The sequence below is a fragment of the Microtus ochrogaster genome, linkage group LG4 (assembly GCF_000317375.1).
Source record: "Microtus ochrogaster isolate Prairie Vole_2 linkage group LG4, MicOch1.0, whole genome shotgun sequence".
In the NCBI taxonomy this organism is placed as follows: domain Eukaryota; kingdom Metazoa; phylum Chordata; class Mammalia; order Rodentia; family Cricetidae; genus Microtus; species Microtus ochrogaster.
The window spans coordinates 2,705,667-2,729,010 of NC_022030.1; the positions used below are offsets into that span (position 1 = coordinate 2,705,667).

General features: G+C 41.2%; 1 protein-coding gene across 1 annotated transcript in view; it reads left to right on the top strand.

Moving 5' to 3' along the window:
• The window catches only part of Enpp3 (ectonucleotide pyrophosphatase/phosphodiesterase 3), a 74,982-nt gene that overhangs the window by 49,065 nt on the left and 2,573 nt on the right, over nt 1-23,344 (top strand). Inside the window, exons 15-23 of the mRNA XM_005360913.2 lie at nt 1,796-1,923; nt 4,754-4,820; nt 5,857-5,944; nt 10,291-10,469; nt 12,314-12,365; nt 13,901-14,055; nt 19,470-19,605; nt 20,383-20,460; nt 21,635-21,767. Coding sequence (XP_005360970.1) covers nt 1,796-1,923; nt 4,754-4,820; nt 5,857-5,944; nt 10,291-10,469; nt 12,314-12,365; nt 13,901-14,055; nt 19,470-19,605; nt 20,383-20,460; nt 21,635-21,767 — 1,016 coding nt within the window. The remainder of the gene's footprint in view (nt 1-1,795; nt 1,924-4,753; nt 4,821-5,856; nt 5,945-10,290; nt 10,470-12,313; nt 12,366-13,900; nt 14,056-19,469; nt 19,606-20,382; nt 20,461-21,634; nt 21,768-23,344) is intronic.

Genomic DNA, 23,344 nt, shown 5'->3' on the forward strand with positions numbered 1-23,344 from the left:
TGGGATAAAACCGGACTTGCTGAACATAGCGGACAATGAGGGCTACTGAGAACTCGAGTACTTCCTTTCTATAAGGCGGCCTCAGAGTTGATACAGAACACACCCAGACACCAAATGCTTGGCTCCAAGGAGATTTATTACCCTGGAGGGGCAAGCGGGGGATGGGGGTGCATCTGTATTCGACAAAGACATCAGGTGTTTTAGGGAGTAAAGGAATATTCTGTGCTAGGGTGAGATGGTAAGTCCTGATTGGACGGGCCAGCCAGTATAGCCAAATTGTTGATTTTGGCTGCTGGACCTTGGTGTTCGGTCTCAGGATTGAGTTGGTGGCAAAAAATGAGAGAACAACCGCTGGGAGCTGGCTTTAGGAATAGGGATGTAATCTAATGGTTTAGCAAGCGAGCGGGCAAAACCTACCGGTGCCGTGTTTGCCATGCTTGGACCTGTTAAAAAAACTCATCACTTTCCTCTCTCGTTTGATAATTTTCTCTGACTCTCCCACTGCCTGTATCTCTTTTACATTTTGCTTGTATGTCATATCTCATAATTCCTCATTTTCTTCTGTAAATTGCCTAAGAGATAGCAGACACTCAAGCTTGATAGCTAAGATGAGATACCGTGGTTTAAAATACACGAGAATAAAGAAGGAAATTTTATTTCCTCATATTCTTACTTACATGTTGATCTTTTCCCATTTTCTTTCTCATCGAGGGTATGAAAGTTTCTTTGTAATTCTGTTTCTCATTTCTCCATTTTTACTTTGCATGAATAGACACTAATGTGGTTTTCATTTTTTAAAGTTTTAAAATAGTAATTATCAAACAAGTTTTCAAATAAAATTTTACTAATTTGTGATGAACCCATGAGCTTTTCACAAATAGAGTATCTTTAGTTTCAAAAGTTATTAAAGTGACTTGAAAGCTAAGGAAATAGTTATTTATAAGGTCAGAGGAGTCAATTTTGATGGGACTTTTTGGTACAATTAAACTGACTTGTATATTTGTGTCCATATCTGTTAACATATAATTTAATCTCAAAAGTTGAAGTTGTTATATAAATCTACTTAATTTTCTGTCAAAAAAGGGAGGAGAAATTTGTGGTAGATTAGATAATACCCAAGCATACAAATTTAAGAAAGACATCAAACATTCAATCAAAATTTTATTGCAACGTAAAGATTGTAGTAATGATAAATACAATATGATTATAAATAATATGACAATAATTATGATTATAACTTTATAATTATAATTTAAATTGGTAATTATGATTATAATATGATTATAAAATAAATATAATATTTGGTCTTGTGGATAACAGGGTTAATATTCCTAGCTTATTAGCTAATCTTGAAATTACTTAGAAAAGATTTTTTTTAAAAAAAATTTTATATGTATGTTTGCCTGAATGGCTTTATGTGTCCATGTGCTTGCAAGATCCTGAGGAAGTCAGAAGGTATGGGAGTTGCTGGCACTGGAGTTATAGGTGATTGGGAGCCACCATGTGGGAGCTGGGAACCACACACAAACAGGTCTTTGGCAGGCACAGCAAGAGCCCTCACTGCTGAGCCGTTCGTCCAGCACTAAATCTACTTCTAAAAATTGTTAAAATCTTTTGCTTTAAGGCATTTTATGTTTGTTTAGGATAGGGTTTCTCGGTTTAACAGCCCTGTAGACCAGGCTGACCTCAAACTCAAAGAATTCTGCCTGCCTCTGCCTCCCAAGTGCTGGGATTAAAGGTGTGCACTGACACCACCACCCAGTTTTAAAAGTTAAAGCTTATCCTTTCTTTCCAGTGCCGGAAACCTGATCAACATTTCAAACCCTACTTGACTCCCGACTTGCCGAAACGACTGCACTATGCCAATCATGTCAGAATCGACAAAGTGCATCTCATGGTGGATCGGCAGTGGCTGGCTGCCAGGTTTGTCTTCTCGGAGCCAAACATCTGTGTCTGTATGCCTATTTAGCTCTCCCCTCTAGTTAGGAGCAAACGTCTCTGACCACCCACAATGCCTTGGCCTTTTCATGCTACCCGCCACTTCCTCTTTGCCGATATTTTTGTGACATGGTTGCCGTTCGCGTCTTAATTTTCAAACCAGATCAAAAGATGGAGGGAGGATGAAACTGCTTCCAGGTGCTCTGGAGATAGATGCGAGTGACAGCGCATGTCTATCCTGACAGAGTAAAGGCTTTGTCGTCATCCAGGCTGAGTAACATCGGAATGGTTAGCTGGCTCTTTAAGACTATAGTCTCCCTGGCTTCCATAAAATAGTCTTTTAATGGCCAGGGTCACTAATTAATAGTGACACTTATTTCTGAGTAAAGAAGCCAGAGAACAAATACAGATCTACCTTCTTGTCACGAAGTAATTCTGATTTTTGTTTTGTTTTATTTTTTTGAGACAGGTTTTCCCTACATAGTTCTGGCTGGCCCGAAACTCAGGCCTGCCTCTGCCTCCTGAGTCCTGGGATTAAAAGTATGTGCCACCACACCCAACCTGATTCTGAGTTTTAAAATAGCAATTTAGCATTTTTTCCTATATGTATGAGTGAATATAAACAGGATCAGTGTCGTTCTGTATTTTCTGGCCTCATCGGTATCAGCCCAGCACAACGCTGGTGGGGAAGAGAGTGAAGGGAGGACAGCGGTTAAAATACATGTTAGACAAAAAAAAGACAAGTTGAAAGAGGACAGGGTCATCCATCTCAATATGTGTGTGAAGGAAGAGAAATTGGGGACTTGACTGAATTTATTCTGTAAAAATAACCGGAAAATGCAGTTTGACCAGGCTGCGGTTCCTCATTTTGTCACTAGAGGGCAATAGCCTCTCCTTGAGAATTGGTTTCTTAGCCCTTTGTGTTCAAGCCCACAGTTTCGAAAAATGTGTCCTTTAAATATGTGAGCCAAACTAAACTACTATTAAATATAAGATGTTAGTAATTTAACACAGATAAATGGAGAGGCAGTCGCCAAATATTTAGTGTTTGGGGTACGAAATCAAAGAAGTTAGGAGGCCATTGGTACATCATGACCTAGAGTGGGTCCGGCCACCATGATGCCTGTAGACACAATGTGCCAAAGCCCAGTTCCAAATGATGAGCTCTGTATCCTTTTCAAAAACTAGCAGTGAGGTCTGACCTACGGTATCAGCCTGTGTGTTCAAGGCTTGGCTGCCCACGTAGCTACTTAATGGGACTCGAAAAAACTAATCTTATGCCTACCAAGTGTTTTTCTTTTGTGGAATAAATTTTATTGGCAACTGTGTGTGTATGTGTGTGTGTGTATGTGTGTGTGTGTATGTGTGTGTAAATACATGTGTGTATATGTGCATGTATGAATGTGTATGTGTGTATATACATTGTGTGTGTATGTATGTGTATGTGTGTGCGTATACATGTGTGTATGTGTGTATATGTATGTGTGTAAATACATGTGTGTATATGTGCATGTGTGATTATGTGTATGTGTGTATATACGTGTGTGTGTGTGTGTGTGTGTGTGTGTGTGTGTGGTGTAGTGCATTTGTGTGCATGTGGGCGCACAGGTTCCGGTGGAGGCTGGAGGATAGCTTCTACTGCTGCTTTCTCACATGGTTTGAAATCGAAGCTCTCACTGACCTGGAGCTCTCCAGTTGGCCAGACTGGCTGGTCAGGAAGATCTGGAGATCTGAATGCCTTCCCAAGCCCCAACACAGCACTAAGACACAGGTTACATACATGTACAATCATGCCAGGCTTTTATGTGGGCGCTGGAGATCTGACCTCAGTTCCTCATGTTTGTATGGCAAGCCCTTCATCAAATAAGCCATTTCCTGGAAATTCCTGGAAAAAGTTGTATTTTAAGAATTCACTTTCTTAAGATTTTGGAGAAAGTAGAAAGTCCTTGGTAAGTACCAGGAGACTTGAGGTGAATTTAACACTAATTTCAAATGTTAAAATGTGAAAAAGTTGACAAATTAATTAAATTTGAAAAGTCATTTAGCAAATGAAGTTACAGCTTATGGAAGAAATTCCAGGAAGTTAAAAATAAACATTGAAGTTGCAGAATTTATAGATGTCTTACCCTGTTATTAGCAACTTCTCCAAAGTATTCCTTGTTTATGGCTTCATATTATTCCTAGACATTGCCACCTTAAAACAGGAATCAGCATTTCCCCAAGTTTCAAAAAATTCTATTCCTAAATCACTGATTTCCTATTCAAACTGAATTTGATATACAAAAGTGAGTCTGACCATAAAATCTTATAAAATTTTGTTTTGCATTCCTTATTTTGCTTGTGCATGTACGTGAGCAAGCACATGTATTTGTGTGTGGGCACATGTTTCACAGTGTGTGTGCAAAGGTAGAGGACCATTTTCAGGAGTTGGTAGTCACTTCCCACCATGTTAGTCCGGGAGACTGATCAGATTTTATTCAGGGTTGATGGTATGTGCCTTTATCTGTTGATCCATTTCCACCCCCCTTGAAGGTAAAGTCTTTGAATCCATACCTATTAGTATCTCTCCTTGTCAATGTCCAAGAGCTAGCAAACTTTTGGGTTCTCTTTGTAAAAGCTAGAAGTCTCGTTCTTTCTGTCTTACTCTTTGGTTTATCAAAGGCTGTGAATTTGACCATGAAAACATACATATTTGGTCTGCAAAAAAAAGTGATTTTGAAAACAGAAGCTAAATAAATAGCCATTAAAGTTTGACTTAGAATAGCATCTTCTATCAGTACCCTGACCAGTGGATAATCATGTCACATCTTCACAGGGGCCCATCGAGTTCAAGCTGTGGAGGAGGTAATCATGGCTACAACAACGAATTTAAGAGCATGGAGGTAAGCCTGCAGCTTTTAAATAGAAACAAGGCACCAGTGAGATAAAAAATACCTAACACAGAGGGAATATGTGGTTTTGCATAGAGGGTGAAGTGCTGTAGTACAGAGAACTCGTAGAGCAGTTTGGGGCAGGCTTGGGGTAGGTGTCTCTGAGGATGATTTAACTAGTGGGAAAGAGTTGATGATCCTGGGTGACATTTGAGCAGAGACTCCATGATAAAACAACTTTTCCAAAATTAAGGGGAACAGTGAGTGTCCCATGAAAAAGAAATAACCAGTGCAGAGGCCCTAGTTTGGGGCAATCATCATTTGTTGGGGACAGGGAGCCTTGGCAAACTACTGGAAGCTGTTGACACTGGCTGCTGCTGGTTGGGAAGGAATAGCTGGGCATGCAGGTCTGAAGGGCATAGTCATTGTGCAATGAGAGATATTGAATAGCAGTTGAGAGTCATGCTGGAGATAAGGCTTGCATCACGGCTGAGAGGGATTGGTGCAGATAACAGGTGGAAACTGCTTTAAACATCATTTCTCCTCCCTAAAAGAGATTCTTACAGAGGCCTGAGGAGCAAAGAGGGGTTGTCCCAGAAGGAAATGTGTAATGAGTCTTTCTCTGTCCCACCAGCCAGCTCCCAAATAATAACACGAATTCGTGTCATTAATTATGGAAGCTTGGCCTTTAGCTGCGGCTTGTTGCCAACTAGCTCTTATAACTTACATTAACCCACATTTTTATTAAACTATGTTCTACCATGTGATTTTATCTCTATCTTACTCTGTGTGTTAGACTCATTCGGTGTCTGGCTTGTCTCTTCTTTTTCTCCTTCCCAGAGTCCTCTCTGTCCTCAGAAGTCCTGCCCAAATTCTTCCTGTCTAGCTATTGGTCATCTACCTCTTTATTAAACCAATCCGAAGGTGCCTTGGCAAAGACATATCTTCACAGTGTAAATGAATATTCTGCAACAGAAATGTATGTTTCTTTCTGCACTTTGTGAATTAGATGTCATCTAGTAATAATGTAATAACTCTTACCATGTAGGCAATCTTTTTGGCACATGGACCCAGCTTTAAAGACAGCGTTGAAATTGAACCATTTGAAAATATTGAAGTCTATAATCTGCTGTGTGGTGAGTATGTTTAAGTCAGCTCACAAAAAGGACACAGAGTTTGTAATACATTCCTAACTTGAAATTAGGGATAAGTTGAAGGCTGCCTGCCCTGCATTAAGAAGATGGGAAGCAGAAAGACAAGGAAGATTTCTTATCCAGAATTTTTCAGTTACATAAGTGACTCCTTTTGCTTTACTAATAATGATAAATTTGTATCTTAGGAAGCCAAGATTTTGAAAAATAGTTTAGTGATTAAATGATAATTTGAAAAAATTAGAAAAATAAAATAACAATTCTAATTTTTGAAAAGATAAACATACCTAAGTCCTAGGAGATATGACAGTCAGGAAAGTGCTTGCTGCACAAGCATGGGGACTGGAGGTCAGACCCTCAGCACTCCTGTGGTCATTGATGGAACAGACTCAGGCAGAGATCCCTGGAGCTCACTGGCCAGCCAGTCTAAACAGCTGGTTCAGCTTCACTGAGAGACCAGGTCTCAAAGAAGGAAGCTGAGAGAGGTTGAAGAAAAAACCTGACATCAGTTCTGATCTCTATATGCACACACATACACATGCACTTGCACCCATGCACATACATACATGCATGCATGTATACATATACACACACATATACAAACTCAACTAAAATGTGCCTTCCTATTATTACAAGAGAAGTCTTCTGAAACTAAATGGGGGTAATATAGTTTCCTTTTGCTCGACACTTGTTATTACACTGTTATAAAACTGTGAAGAATTAGTGGTCCAGGAACCAAACCTCCTTCTACATTCTTGCCTTGGTCTACGACACCAGCAGATTGTTCACTTAGATCGCCCGAGCAGGGAGCAAGGAGGAGCTGCAATTTCACTGTCAGTTGGACACAGACAGATTCACGATTGTTTTTCTTAATCTTGCTCTTGGCTCGTCATAACTGAATGTGACTTAGAGGGACAAAAAGTCTCTATTTGAACACAGGGTGGGGGTTGGCGAGGTGGCTCAGCAGGTAGAGGTGCTTTCTGAGTCCAGTTCTGGAATACACATGGGAGAAGAAGAGAACAGATTCCCACAAGTTGTCCTCGGATCCCTGCACACGTGCCCTTCCCCATCACAGTAAATACGTTAAATAGACAGCATCCAAATACATGCATAAGGGTAATAAGACTTTAAAAACTATTTATTAGTCTTAGCAACTTAAGTTCTTGATTCCCGGAGCTGGGCTTGGATCAGGGATGCTGGCCTTGTTGAGGTGATCAGAAGAAATTCGATAGGGCTCAGGGAGGTCTTCGGTGGTAGGCTGTCTCTGGAATCAAAGATTCATAGCACTGAATGTGCTACAGAAAAAACAAGTTGAAGAAGTTAGGTCAAGGGAACATGTTCATTCAAACTGGCCCTGAAAAAGGAAACTCCCTCTCCTATCTCTACATGTGTTTCGGAGACTTTAGGGTACAACGAGCTTTTAGGAAGGGAGAGAGGCAAGCCCGAGAGACGATGGTCAGAAATCTGTGTGCCAGACAGGAGTCGCAGGTAGGCAGGGAGGAGCTCTGCAAGCGCTAGCTTCTAGCAGCTTCTATTTCTATCTAGTTCTACCAGAGTTTGCTGAGCAGCAGCAGCAACAGCTGTAGTCAAAGCAGCAGCGGGTAGCGCCCTCTAGTGTTCAGTCCTTACGCAGGTAATGTGGATCCGGCCCTTGGCAGCAGCAGTGTACAACAAATACTCAGGCTGGACTTTGAGACCCTAGGTTGAGACCTGACAGCCCTCTGCAGCTCCCTTGGTGGCCAAGATCCACATGTTCTCTTTTCTGGCTCCCAATTGCTGTTTATCCTTCATCAGTATGGACTGTCCACTCTCTCACTACGTGCATCTTTTTCTCTTTCCACCACCCTTATTTGTGCCCAGGCTGCTTTCTCAGCTTGGTTGGTGCCAGACTACTCAGTGTGGCTGCCTCTGCCAGGACTGTTTGGGTCACCTAGACAGGTCACTCCGGAGGTTGGGGTACCACTGTTAGTTACTGCCTTCTTCAGCTGCCAAGCAATCCCCTGCTTTGAGGCGTTCACAGCCTGGTTTGCTGCCTGCTCGGCACTGGCTGCCACTGCTATTCTATTGCCTCTAGTATTCGGCTGTCTTCCCATGGGCTCTGTGGCCGCTTTCTTTGTGCTACAAACCCAGTCTGCAGTACTGACACTAGACCAGAAGAACCACTCATGCAAGACAAGCCTTATTTGGGGGTGAGGGTGGGGTGCTGAGACTGTAGTATCAGGGGAGGAGGCGGTGCAGGAGACCACCTTCCAGCCCACTCACTGAGTGACCTGCAGCGTGTTTGGGCCAATCACAGTCATTTGTCTGGACCAATCACACCACCCAGAACCAATTACCGGTTTTTTGAGACTTGTGCTTCTTTTACCAATTGCAGTCACGGTTAGATGGAGGGGAAGTGGCTCCTCTCTGCCGCAGGTGGGAATGACTACAGGATCAACTACAGTTCGCAGTGGCTTCCAACAATACCGCGTTCACTAGGAAGTATTTGAAACTTGGCTCTGCCATCAGGAGCCGAGCACTTCAGCCGCAGTTGTTGTAGGAGCTGCGGGTTGCATTCCGCCACCCAGCTCCCGCCACCGGCTAGCTTTACCGGAAATAACAACACACAAACTGTATTCTTTTAAACACTCTTGGCCCATTATATCTAACCTCTTCTCGGCTAACTATCGCACTTGGACTAGCCCATTTCTAATAATGTGTGTAGCACCCCAAGATGCGCTTACCGGGAAGATTCTAGCCTATGTCCATCCTTCATCCTTCATCGCCTGTGGCCCAGAGAGGGGAAGCATAGCGTCTGTCTGAGGAGTCTTACCTCATTTCCTCTTCCTCCCAGCATTCTGTTCTGTTTACTCTACCCACCTATGTTTTAACCTATGAGGGCCAAGCAGTTTCTTTATTTTTTAACCAATGACCTTCCTCCATCACGCAGTCTTGGGCAGGAAGGCACCTGTGGAGTGTTTGAGATAAGCTGGTGTTAGAAAAACATTCATGTTGGCTGTCAGACAGTGCTGCAAAAACAGCAAGAGACAATCAACAGCTGCTCACTGGGGAGCTGTATTGACCCTCCCCCAATGTCTTTGCTCATTTAGAGAAAACCGAAGAATTTATTACCAACATTAATAGTGATTTTTAGTAGATTTTAACAGCTTTGAGAATATTAATGCTTGGGCAAAGTGGCTTGCTTTTATCTGTCTCACCAAAGCTAGTTTACTAGACTTGAAGAAGACCCTCTCCAGCAAAAAGGGTTAGTTTGGCCGAATTTCAAATGACCCCATTATCATCCGGAGCTTCTAAAAGTGACGATGCCTGTAAAATATTTGATATGATTGTTTTTATAGGGAAAATAGAAAAAGTTCTCTAAATGAAGAACAAAACTTGTTGTTTTTTTAAAAAAATTATGCTAAGTGTGTGTTTGCATGGGGACAATTTATGGGAATCACGTGGGTCCTGGGGATGAAACTCAAGTCATAAGAGTTGTCAGCAAGTGCCTTTATCTACTGAGCCATCTCACTGGCCTCTAATTTAGGCTAAAAAATATTTATCCTTAAAGAATTTTTGTAATTACACAAGTAGACTGGAATATTTTAAATTAATTTTCCAGAAATGTATTTTTACTAATAGTATAGCTTTTTAAAGAAGTTTATTAATTTTCTTTATGTATATGTATGTATGCCTTCGTGAATTTTTGTGCACTGTGTATGTACAGATACCTGCAGAGGGCAGAGGGTGTTAGATCACCTGGAAGTGGAGTCACAGGCAAATGGGAGCTGCCATAGAGATGCTGGAAATTAGGGTCTGTGACATCAGCCGGTGCTTCTAACCACTGAGCCATCTCTCCAGCCCCAGAACATTATTTTGGCACACACCTCTAATCACAGGCCTAGGGAGGCCAAGGCAGGTGGATCTCTGGAGTTTCAGGCCAGCCAGTTCCAAGTCAGCCAGGGCTACACAATAGGATTCTGTCTTGACAACAACAACACTAACAAACAAACAACAAAGACTATGGCTTTTGATATTTAACATTCACAGTGTGCTTAAGGGGCAAAATGATCTTTTAAGTAACACAGTTCGTCCCTAGAGAAATAAGTTCATGGAAGTTACTGTGGTTCATCATACAGAGTGCCCCCATGTAGACAGACAAGAGGCTGGTGACTTCGAGGGATGGAGGTCAGTGAACTAAGTCCTAATGTAACTACATTGCAGCGGACTTTATAACAGATATTAAACTCCGGGTGGCTTTCCCCGGCCCCCATATCCCACAAAAGAGTTGTTCCCTTCGCAGTCCAAGTTAATTTGAACTTATTACTGTTACTTTAAAAAAAAAAAAACAGATCTCCTACACATCCAGCCAGCACCAAACAACGGCACACATGGGAGCCTAAACCATCTTCTGAAGGCACCGTTTTATGAGCCGTCTCATGCAGGAGAACTGTCAGCACCGTCTGTCTGTGGCTTTTCTACTCCACTGCCTACAGACACACTGAACTGCTCATGCTCTGAGCTGCAGACTGTAAGTAACAGCTTCATGTCTTTACAAGGATGTAAAGGGGCCATCGAGTTGGCATTTTGGCTTGGACGCTTGCTGAGTAACTGTCTGTTGTTTCTCTGACCCTCAAGAAGTGAGAGAGTACAGTGCAGGGGCTCTATGGTTAGGTATGTGAGTGTATTCTGGGAACAGGACAGCATTATAAGAAGGGTTTATTTTCCTGTGTGTTAACTCACCTTAGACATCCAAAATAGTAATCTTGACATTCTCTTTGAGTTCCCATTCAAACCATTTTTCTTTTTAAAAAATATTGGTTTCAAGCCGGGCGGTGGTGGCTCACGCCTTTAATCCCAGCACTCGGGAGGCAGAGGCAGGCGGATCTCTGTGAGTTCGAGACCAGCCTGGTCTACAAGAGCTAGTTCCAGGACAGGCTCCAAAGCCACAGAGAAACCCTGTCTCGAAAAACCAAAAATAAAAAAATAAAAAAATATTGGTTTCATACACAAGTGCTCTATCGGCATATATACTTTTATGCCAGAAGAGGGCATCAAATCCCTCTGAGATGGTTGCTGGGAATCAAACTCTGGAAAGGCAGTCAGTGCTCCTAACTGCTGAGCCATCTCTCCAGCCATTTCTTTACAGTTTAAGGATCAGGTGCTCTCTTCAGATACATAGAACAGAGGGAGTCGGGGTTAGACACACTCAGCAGTGTGTGTGCTGGGTGGCATTGTTTGAACAGTGGTGTAGAATCTACCAGGACGCAGAACATTGGAAAACTGGCAGTACATACTGTGAGGGTCTTTTTTAATATAGCAAGCTCTGCGCTAGGTCCAGAAGTAAGGCTTCAGATATCAGGACATTGTTGATAAGGGAAATTTTCACTGCTAAAACAAGGAATCAGAAGAATAACTTAAAATGTAAATGACAAAGGTAGGAATTGTTCTCCATTGTTGTGGGTGAAGACTTTAAAGGATCGAATTCCAATAAAAATTTTCAAAAAATGGTAATTCCATTGGAAAAGGTCCTTGCAGGGGCGTGGAGTCCTTTTCTGTGTGTATATCTTCAGATGGTGATTTCCTACTTCCTGTTCCAGATAACTTCAATGGAACTGCCATAAAATTCATTAATAACATAACATGGGCAATGTGTTCCATATTTTAAAGATAAAGGAGGCCCAAGAGAAGTGAGGTATACTACTATTCAAGATCTAGCAAGCCTATCTGACTGTAACCCCAGAGTCCCTTTCTGTAAAGAATGCCTCTTGCTGTTTAAAATGTGGCCCCAGAACTGGCCTATATGTCTCTTCTAGGTTGGAAAGACATGCAGAATCTCAGGCCATCCTCCAGGCTTGCTGAATCAGAATTTTTTTTTTTTTTGAAACAGGGTTTCTCTGTGTAGCTCTGGGGCCAGTCCTGGAACTTACTCTTGTAGATCAGGCTGGCCTTGAACTCACAGAGATTTGTCTACATCTGCCTTCCGAGTGCTGGGATTAAAGGCGTTTGCCAACAACGCTCAGTCCTAGAATCTGAACTTTAGCAAGTCCTTCAGGCATCTGTATTCACAGGAAAGTTTGAGAAGCATTAGGATGCAGCCATTCCAACTTAATCCCAGTTGTTATCACAATGCTTTTCCAAATTAACAATATCTTTGCAAACACACACTAACACACACACACACACACACACACACACACACAGTGACAGAAATACTTCTGTGTTTCTGAGTGGTGACATAATTGGAATTTAATGACAAATTAGTCTTGTTTCTTTGTTCAGTGGTAAAGCACTTTGTGCCATTGCTGCAGAAATATTCTTGGTCATTGTTTAAAACACTGACTTATTTCTTCCCTTCTCTCTCTCACCTTGCAGGATGATCAAGTCGAGCAAGTTAATCAAATGCTAAATCTCAGCAATGGAGACAGTAAGTCAGCAAAAACTGTGAGCTAACAATACACAACATTGCCCTTTGAAGGGTTTTCAAACTAAACTCATAAAAACTTTTGAATGTAGATTTTAAGGACGCTATACAAGAGGAACAGGCAAACACATATAGAATTGTAATAACAGGGTAGCTAGCTTGAAGCTAGAGTGTTCCCAGGAACATCCTTAAAATGGTTGTGCCTCATCCATGTCTTCTTTTCCCTTTCGAAGATATGAACAGATCACAATGCTGAGTTTGAACCTGATCTCTGTAGCTTTCCTACTGTCTCACTTCAGGGACATCTAATTTTGTTGTATCTACAGTAGTTGTACCTTCCTCATGTAGTTGTAAAGTTTTTTAAAAGTCTGTGGAAAGAATTTAGAAGCATCTCTTACATCACTGTTGCCATCATGTATTACTTTCTAAGTATTAAAGTCAGGGTTCCTCAGCTGCATCTTTGGTAAACTAGGGATACAGTCATTTCTAATATCTATAGAGATTGTTCTTGGACCCCTTGCGGATGCCCTGAGTCAGAGGATGCTGAAGCTCTTATAGAAAATGGTGTAGTATGTACATGTGACTTCTGCATATCCATGCAGAAACTTTACACCATTTTTGAATTACCTACAATAACAAATAGCAATATAAATGCTATGAGAATAGCTATTGGTATATTGTCTGGGGGTGAATGATAAGAAAAAACTTGCCCATGTGCAGTTGAAATGTGATTTTCTAGATATTGTTCAGATGTTTTGGATGAGAAATATAACAACATACAAGCACAAACAAAGAAACAAATAAACTCTCTTCAGCTCTCCAGGATGTTAACACATTGTAAACAAGGTGACTTTGACAACAGCAATTTGCTTCACGAAGTTCTGCAAATGAAGTTCAAAGTCAAGGTGCAAGTAGATTCCAGCAGGAGGCTCCTGCTTCCTCATCAGAACCTCCCATAGCAGAAATGGATAGTCACTCTCTCCAGGGTCTCAGCTCTGAGGGTCCAATTCCACTTACAAGGGTTACATGTCACTAAAAGTTTCACCTCCAAACACCATCCCCTGAGGCACAGGATGTCAGGGTGGCTATGACAGTTATTGAGGTGAATCATCTGCCTTCCAAAATATGTACGTTTAGCTTTGAGCCTCCTTTTAAGCTGCTTTTAAGCTGTATTTTGTAAGCTCTTTTTTTTTTTTTTTTTTTTTTTTTTTTCTAGACAGGGTTTCTCTGTGGCTTTGGAGCCTGTCCTGGCACTAGCTCTGTAGACCAGGCTGGTCTCGAACTCACAGAGATCAAGCTCTTCAACAACAAGGAGCTAAAGAAGGCAGGTTTCAGGTCTCTGCTTAGACCCTGGGTTGGCCCAGTTACTTGTTCAAACTTCCCCTTTGTGATGGGCACAACAAGATGATAACCCATCTCATAGGGTTGCTGCAAACTATTAATCCATCTCCCTGACATATAACCCCTATTCGGAGAGTGGAAGTCACTGTGTACCGTTTTGCTGATGTCACAAATGTTTTATATCCTTTTTGTTTCAGTCACAGCAACAACGAAAGCAAATTTGCCATTTGGGAGGCCCAGGCTGATACAGCAGAACAAAGAGCACTGTCTCCTTTACCACAGGCAATACATCAGTGGATTTGACAAAGATATGAAGATGGCCATGTGGAGCTCATACACGGTTCTCAACCCGGTAAGCTTGGAGCCTGGTGACCAGTGGGCAGCGGAAAGATTTGAACTCTAAACTCTGTAAGGGTTGGGTCCTGGTTTGCTGAAGAGTTCACAAGTGAGCACAGACTATCTGTCACTTACAAGGAAATGCTACAGTTCTGATATAAAGGCCCTCATAGGTGGCATATGGGTACAGAGAAGGAAGACGTTGTGTTGTACCTGGAAAAATTAGAAATAACAATTTAGGCCAGTTTTCTGAGAGGTAAGGAGGGATGAAAAAAACGACTCAAACAGAGGCAAAAGAACGATCATACTATCTTCCTGCTCTCCCTAGAGTAGGTGGTAGGTGCACCTTGGAGGTGATGGTGACTTATATAAAGCTTCTTGTCCCTCGGATTATCTAATAAGCATCTTCCTGTGTGCCATGAGCTGTGAGAGGCACAGTGTAAGTGCTATCTAGCCCTCCCTGGAAGGACCTAGCACTCTAGAACATTGTACATGTGTTCTGTGTCACAGGTTTCTTTAGCCTGAAGTTGAGAACTTGCTTAGGTAAATCTCCTTCCCTATTTACTCTTTGGTAAACTCCTAGTTCTCTAAATGGTGTCGAGATGGTTGGGTACCCATCTGAAGGAAATATTAGATCTCTGCCTCATGCTATATACAGAGTTAGCTTGCTGACTGACCTATAGGCCTAAAAACAATAGGCAAATCTGTATTTTTTTTTTCATTTATATTTTTATGACCTTGGGGCTTTGGGGACTAATACTAACAAAATTACAAGGGAACTTAATTATTCATGCTCTTATATGTAGAAATGAAAATCATAGAAGGGACAGTGAATTTGCGTTGGATATAGAAACGAGTGACAAATAGCATGACTAGCAATTACGGTCTAAGACAGATAGCCAACCCCTGTACATAAACAAGACGATGGTCTAATTGACAGATAGCCAACCCCTGTACATAAACAAGACGATGGGAGGCAGCTTAGAAAATGCACAGTAAAAGTGATTCAAGTCATTCAGTCTCATTAGCAATCAGGGAACTGTGGATGAAATCCAGCCTTGAGCTCCTTGAGTAGGGGGAGAGGTTTCCTTCAAGTCTACAGGACGGGAACTGCTCACTGAACGGTGTGGATTTGGTGAATTAGTCTCAGTGCTGTAGGGACAAAGCTGTACCACCAAGCAGAAGAGTGAAGAAATAGCCAAGAAGTCGTGTGTGTGTGTGTGTGTGTGTGTGTGTGTGTGACACATGTATCTGCGTGTGTGTAGAAAAATCATAGTATTTAACAGCCAAAACCTCAAGACAAACTCTAACTATTCCTGCTCTTGCTAAGGGGATCACTTCATTTATAGAAAGAAAGTAACTGGCTACATTTAGTTTATCTAAAATAAGCATATTTTTCTACTACCCGTTAAAGCTGTCTGGGTCCTGAAAGCCAGCTTCACAGCCAACAGTGATTCAGTTGTGACCATTGCTAACAGGGTGCCAATGTTTGTTTCCCAATATGGGTAAATATTATACAGTTACCTGAGTTCCTATGTAGGCTGGTAGCCCCTTTACTCTCTTAATGGGCACACTATTCAGGTGTTTATGCTGTTTTTTTCAGCTTCCCTTAAAATAATCTCCGGTTTGTGTTTGCTCTTGAGAGGGACAGCAAGTTCAAGGTCAGTTTCCTTGTCCAGTCCGTGATTATGAAAAGTCCAGGGGACAGGGATTGCTTGGAGTTAAGGGGGATGCTTGTTTTTGATGCTTTCCCTTGCCACCTGGCATTCTTGAGTTTACTAGGGCAGTGGAGGATGCCAAAGGCAGAGATTGTATCTGGGTTCAGGCTAGGTGATCAGTAAAGGCCTTCGTTGTATTGTAAAATCAACATCTGTGTTACCAAAAGACCCTGTCCATACTCTGATCCCACAGAGGTGTTTGTATATTGTTGCCCTCCATGTGACAGGATGGAATTCTAGCAATTTTCTGCTTTCTAATTCAAAAATTACTCTCTCTGTGTGTTGTGGTTGAAGAAAATTACATAGGAGGATCACGTATTTGGAGCTTCACGTATAATGTCATAGATCAGCCGTGCGTCTGAGAAATCCAGCTTTAAATAAGCACTTTTGGAGCAGGGGCGCAATTGGTTTGTCTTTAAGTTTTACGGTGTCTGTGTTTTTCTGTGGTTTGGGTGGGTGTTGTCATTTTGGTTGTTATCACAGAAGAGTTCTGGGGGAGGAATTGTGACTTGAAATCATGGTCCTCCCACAACAACTTCTGGAAACATTAAATCTGGTCAGGGTTTGTTTTGGTGTTGCTTCTGGGTCTACTCAGTAGGAGGATTTGAGTTACTTGTCTAACTAGATAAAAAAAAATAATGAAAATAAAGCAAGAATTATGGTGGTTATTTAATGAAGATACTTCATTAATGTGGTATGAAATTAAAACTTTTTTGATTAAAAAGTTAATATTGAAAAATATCTATCATTTTATAATATAATATACACATATATTCATATATATATATATGCACTACACACACACACACTATACATAATGTATGTACCCATCTCCCACATCATTGGAAACTCTGTGTGTGTGTGTGTGTGTGTGTTTATGTGTGTATGTGTGTGTGTGTGTGTTTGTGGGTGCACATGTGGCTACCAGGTCAGAGGACAACCTTAAGTACTGGTTCTCATCTTTAGTTTTATTTGAGACAAAGCCATTGTTGTCCATGGCTGAGTAAGCAAGGATAGCTGGACTCAAGCTTCCAGAGTCTCTCCTGCCTCCACTGCATCGTGCTGAAGGAGCCTCAGGATTGCAGACGTGTGCTACAGGGCAGGGCTGGGGATCAGAACTCAGGGCTTCACACTTACTGCAAGTCCCTGCTGCTGAACCAAGTGGGAATTACTGCAAAGCCCTCTTGGGTTCTGAAAATTATGAACTAATCATGTTTGTAAGTTTTTAAATAGCTAGGGACAATACACATCACAGACATTTTTTTTTTAACTACAAGTCATTTTAAATTGTACCATCAGGTAAATAATAGAGTTATGCACAGTTGTTGACTTTACTGCAGGACAAACTATAGTGTAGTTGGCTATTTGTATTGCTCTTTGGCTCTTTGAGCCCCCCTCCACCTCCCAGTTTTCAAGTAATCACACACATGGAGTCTTTTTCTTATTTACAAATGTCTGGTCTTAGCTTGGCTTATTTCTAGCCGTTTTTTTTTTTTTTATTCTTAAATTATCCTATTTACTTTTTGCCTCTGGGCTTTTATCTTTTTCTACTTCTTTTTTGGTTTTTCTAGACAGGGTTTCTCTGCAGCTTTGGAGTCTATCCTGGAACTAGCTCTGTAGACCAGGCTGGCCTTGAACTCACAGAGATCTACCTGCCTCTGCCTCCTGAGTGCTGGGTTTAAAGACATGTGCCACCACTGCCCAGCTTAGAAAGGACATTTCTAATCCAGCCCACCGGCATAGAACTGCTGCCCTAGATGGCCTGACTTCTACTTTCATGTCATATGTACATACATGATTTTATGTATCTATATAAATAACACAACCACACATAATAGAAAACATATAATTGTTTTTCAGAGACCTCCTGAATTTGCTTAATATATTTATCTCTTGTTGCATCTGCTTTTCTTGCAACAACGTAACTTTATTCTTCTTTATGACAGAATAAATTCCATCGTGCATACGTAGTATGTTTTCTTTCTCCGTGCCTCTGCAAAGCTGTACTGAATCATCCCTGCAGTAAACAAGATTTTAACTATCTCAGTGGTGTGTTGGCTCGGAGCCCTTTAACAAACACCTAGGAACAGAGTCATATACATGGTAGATCTAGTTTTCACTTGTTTCTCTTTTAAAGGAAGTTCCATACTGTTTTCAAACTAACTTCTGAGTGCTTCTTGTAATTTCTTCTGGGTCTTCATTATTAATGTTTCTTCACAAGCTTTAGAAGAAAGCAAAGGCAACAGTACATATTTAATATCCAGATGAAAACGGTACTAAGCTCCCGAGAAGTGCTTTCCTGCTGAAGCATGGCAGTGTGCCCACATTTCCGGTCCCCGCCTGGCTTCCCTAGTTCCTTTGTCATCAACTGTCAGCCTCGCGGATTAGATAGACACCGTAGCTAACATTTGCTGTAAGCCCAGCACAGTGAATAAGAAACAGGACAAGCTTAGCATAGTTTTCATTTTAAATGTATTATTTCAAGATTATTTCTTCAGGAAAATATCCATCAAGTATAGAATAAAAATATCAAAGCCCCTGAAAAATGGAAGCAAGTAGTATTTTTTTTTACCTATTTATGAGTATGTGTTCTCAAATGTGGTGACCACAGAATGCATTGTCATCATGCATGTGGAGTCCTGTCAACATTTGCAGAATAATTCTGTGGATGAGGTTCAGTATTAGTCTTTAAGTGTGATTAAAAATGAAATTATATCCTTTAAATCTATTTTATAATTTATCCTTACAAACTTATTCTACTTCAAAAATAAGGATGTTTGGCGACTGGGGATGTAGTTCAGTTGGTAGATTGCTTGCCCAGAAGGCATTATCTCTGAGTTTATTCTCCAGCACCATATAAATAAGACTTAGTGGAACATGCCTGTAATCCCTTGGAAAGTGGAGGTCTGGAGGATCAAGAATTAAAAGTCATCCTTGGCTATATAGCAAGTTCAAGGCCAGCCTGGTATGCCTGAAACCCTTTGTCAAATTCGTATATGTTAATTTGTGTTATAATGCATCTATTATGTACAATGTATAAAATATATTTCTATTTTATATGTTTAGATAACCACAGCTCTTTGTATGCTTATTAGAATTTCTCGCCCAGTTTAGAAACAATGTAGCTAATTCTTATCTACACACACACACACACACACACACACACACACACACACACACACACCAACTGTCTGGATGATGCCTACAGGGCCAGAAGAGAATGTCGGATTCCCTGGAAATGAAGTTGCAGACAGTTGTGAGCTGCTGTGTGGATGCTGGGAACTCAACCAAGGGGCAGCCAGTGCTGCTAACCACTGAACCACCCGTCCTGACCAGGCTTTCCACCTCCCTCTTATTTGCATGCACAAACATAGCCTTACAGAGAAGTCCAATCCTGAAAAACATTTTGTTTTTCTGCAACAGTTCCCATTCTTTCTTTACTCTCAGTTCTAAAACTCAGGTTTTATTTTGCAAATGTTCTCTTCCAAGGTATATTTGATTTGTCCTCCCAACGTCCCCTAACCAGAAGGGAACCACACAAAAAAACATAACCGAACACATCCATCCCTGTTGCTAGCATAGATCTGATTCACTAAGAAAATAGGAAGAGGGTAAATGAAAACCAGTCTAGGGAAGTCACAAACCAAATAAGGCAGTGGGCGAGCCACAACTGTGGGTGTAATTTTTTTTGCCCTTCTCTCTCTTTCAACAGGGAGACACATCACCTCTTCCTCCCACTGTCCCAGACTGTCTGCGGGCTGATGTCAGGGTTGCTCCTTCTGAAAGCCAAAAATGTTCCTTCTATTTAGCGGACAAGAATATCACCCATGGCTTCCTCTATCCTCCTGGTTAGTGAAACACTTTTTTAGAGCAACAGCTAGAAAGCCCTCAATCAGCTGGATGTGGCGTGCGCGTTAAACATATACTCCCCGGCCAAATGACCTGCTTGGGCTGCCTAAGAGGCTTCGATGGTCACGGGCTGGCCAGGGGTGGTATAACGGTTTCGTTAAAGATTAATAAATTTTTTTTCTGTGGGAACCACACGTTAGCTGTAACGAGGCCCAGATGTTTAGAGAGTTCAGTAGGTTTAAGTTTAATTTTACAACTAAAGGATATTGGGAAAGTGACGCAAGCATCTAAGACAACATTATCTCTGGCATACTGCCTGGGCTCAGGTCCTTGCAGAGAACGCAGCTGCGTCTCGGTGCAGAGAACGGGACCTGGAGCCTGGTCTGTCAGCTTGGCTCTGTATCTGAGAGCTTTGAACTGTAGATTAAGGAGTAAATGAACTTCAAACTGTTTTGATTTTTTTTTTTAAAGAAATGATCTCTTTTGAGGTCACATGAAAACCAGTGGCGTTTTTTTTTTTTAAACTCAAACCTTTTTTTCCTGTTTGTCAGGGGATGTCATTTTTATATTTTCATGAGAATTTCAACAATTTCAGTTTCTGGAAATGGGTTTACTCCTGGTATGTGACTCTGATTTTTTTAAGTCATGAACAAAAATAGTTGACTAATAGATTCATGCTTCAGGGATTTGGAGTTATAGATACAAAGAGGCTTATGAAAGCAAAGAACTAGTCAACGGAAATCTTATATTAAAGTACATGTACTTTTGTTTTACAGCAATCAATAGAGCTTCCAACAGTCAGTATGATGCTTTAATTACAAGCAATTTGGTTCCAATGTACGAAGAATTCAAAAGTAAGTGCCTAGCCTCCCCGGTCCCACACTGGCCATTCGACTTATGCTGGACCTATGCTGGACCGGCACTCTGTTCTGACCCACGGCTCTGCCCTGGCCTTTGTACCCAAACTTCTATGGTCAGCCTGTTATTATCTTTACTTTGAAACAGGGTCTGGATAAATTGACCAGATTGACCTTGAACTCACACTGTAGACCAGGCAGGCTTTGAACTTGTTATCTTTTTTTCTAATCCAACAGGGTGGTTGGGATTACAGACCCAGTGATATATATGTATTAATCTTAAACTGATAAATTGACTCCTTAGACTGCCAAACTGAACCTATGTTTTGTTGCTTTAATATGATCCTTTTATTCTGTTAGTTTAAATACAGGTGCAAAACTCTTGATGTAGTTTCTTTGTTGTTTTTTTTTTCTTTTTTATTTATTTTTCTAGACAGGGTTTCTCCGTAGCTTTTGGTTCCTGGCCTGGAACTAGCTCTTGTAGACCAGGCTGGCCTCGAACTCACAGAGATCCGCCTGCCTCTGCCTCCCGAGTGCTGGGATTAAAGGCGTGCGCCACCACCGCCCGGCTTTTTTTTTTCATTTTTTTTTTTCGAGACAGGGTTTCTCTGAAGCTTTGGTGCCTGTCCTGGAACTAGCTCTTGTAGACCAGGCTGGCTTTGAACTCACCGAGATCCACCTGCCTCTGCCTCCCGAGTGCTGGGATTAAAGGCGTGAGCCACCACAGTCCAGCTCTTGATGCAGTTTCTTTTCGACTAATTACAATTTTGACTTGCTGTTAGAAATTGATAGCTTTTAAAATTTTGTTTTTATTTCTTAACTGTTAAGAGTTATTCATAAAGCTAAATTTGACTAACATTCACATAAGTAGGGTAAATATACCCCAGAATGATTAACAAGACAGCATGTGTATTCTGACTGTTGTCTCATGGTTGAAGGAATTTGGAGACACATTTTGCTCTAATTTTGAGTCTGAAACTAAAGCAATAAAGAGTTATCATCTACATGGATGCTTATTTTTGCCACATGAACTACTGTGTAGCCCATCCGGTCACCACTGACAGCTACCGAGGTGGAATGCGATTCTATTTAAATGCACCAACATAGGAAAACACTTCGAGCTGCTCGGAAGAAGCAGTTGCTTTAAAATGTCCGTTCTTTCACATCTTAGGAATGTGGGACTACTTCCATGCGGCTCTCCTTGTAAAACACGCTGTGGAGAGAAACGGGGTGAATGTGGTCAGTGGGCCGATATTCGACTATAACTATGATGGCCATTTCGATTCTCCAGACGAAATTACACAGTAAGTAATTTGACTTTTTGATTTAGCAATAGAGTATTGAAAGGGAAACTCCCAATGCTTTAATTAGGTAATTGTGTAATCTCTATATTGGGTAGTAATATACTTAATAGCTGCCAATTTTCAATTTAAAAACCCTAAATATTTAGCAAAAAAAATCATATAGCCAAAATTTAAACTAGCAGATATTACAAGAGTTTTCAGGCAAAGGTTTATAAAAAAATTATTGAAAAAGTTATAAACTGTGGGCCAAGACAAGATGAGATTTTCTGAAAGAGATGTAGAAAATCAATGTAATAGCAATAAAGATAGATCCGAACCAACTATAATTGGGAAAAAAAAATGAAGTAAAGACTAAGTTTACCTTAGTCTATTTCACAGATGCAGTGGGCAATCCTATTTTTCAATAGAGGATATAAATAGATTTCAGTAGAAAACCAGTTGAACCGAACTACACACCTCAATACTAACCCCGACTATAGCAGACTTGTTATGAACGACTGCTGAACTCGGTGTGCCTTAGCGCTTGGCCATTGCAGGATGAAGCCTTACCCATTCCTTCTTTTATTACCAAAATGTCAGAAGGAGAAAACTGGACCCCTGCAGCACCCAGCCCAGATACGCAAAGCTTGGCTTCTGTGTACACCTTCTGACAAAGTGAAGCCCAGATGGAGCATGGCGCCAGCCCCTACACCGCTTGCTGATCTTTCATTTAAGTGTTTTTCATTTGTCTGGTTTGGAGGCCAGGTCAGAGGTTACCCAGGCTTGCCTTGAACTCATCATATCACTGACATGTTCTTGACCTCCTGATCCTCCTACTTCTGTCTCCCAAGTGCTGGCCTTAGGTATTTGCCACCATACCTGACCTGCATTTCATGGTTTAGCTGATTCTGTTTCTCATCATTTGGTAACATCAAATATTCTCATCGAAATAGGCCAAAAAATATTTTGAGAGCTCTTTAGTACATATGAGGTAATTTTTAAAGCATTTGCACAGGTATTGCTTCATCTACAAAACAACTTGAGGTTAGGTTCCCTTAGCCCCTAGTCAGAAATGAGGAACCAAGGCTTAGAGATTAAGTAATTTGTCTAATAGATTCTTATCCAACAATCTGGAAAAGCCTAGTGGGAATCCAGATAGCCTGACTCTGAGGCAGGAATGTTGCTGCCCCTATAAGTTCACACATTTCCTCTGGTGCACCCTGACTTTTCACTCCAACTTTAAAACGTGCGTTCATATTTGTGCACCGTCAGTTACCTGGATTTACCCCGCAGGTGAACCCGCCATGTTAAAGCTGATTAAATGAGTGTCAGAGGAGCAGATGACTCCACATGTGCAGGGGATGGGCCCAGCGGCAGGGCTGGGGGTCTTTTGCTCTTGGCATCTGCTCCTTTAGAAGATACGTCTATGAAGTGTGAGGCCAACGGACTTGGGAAACACAGGAAGCAGAATTCCTTGTATTTTAATATTTTATTATAACGATAGAATGACTACTCTAAGAATTCGATTAGGAATTTCTGGCTCACTGAAGTGGGAGACATATATGCTAAAACTATGTTTTCCATACAATCCACAATCC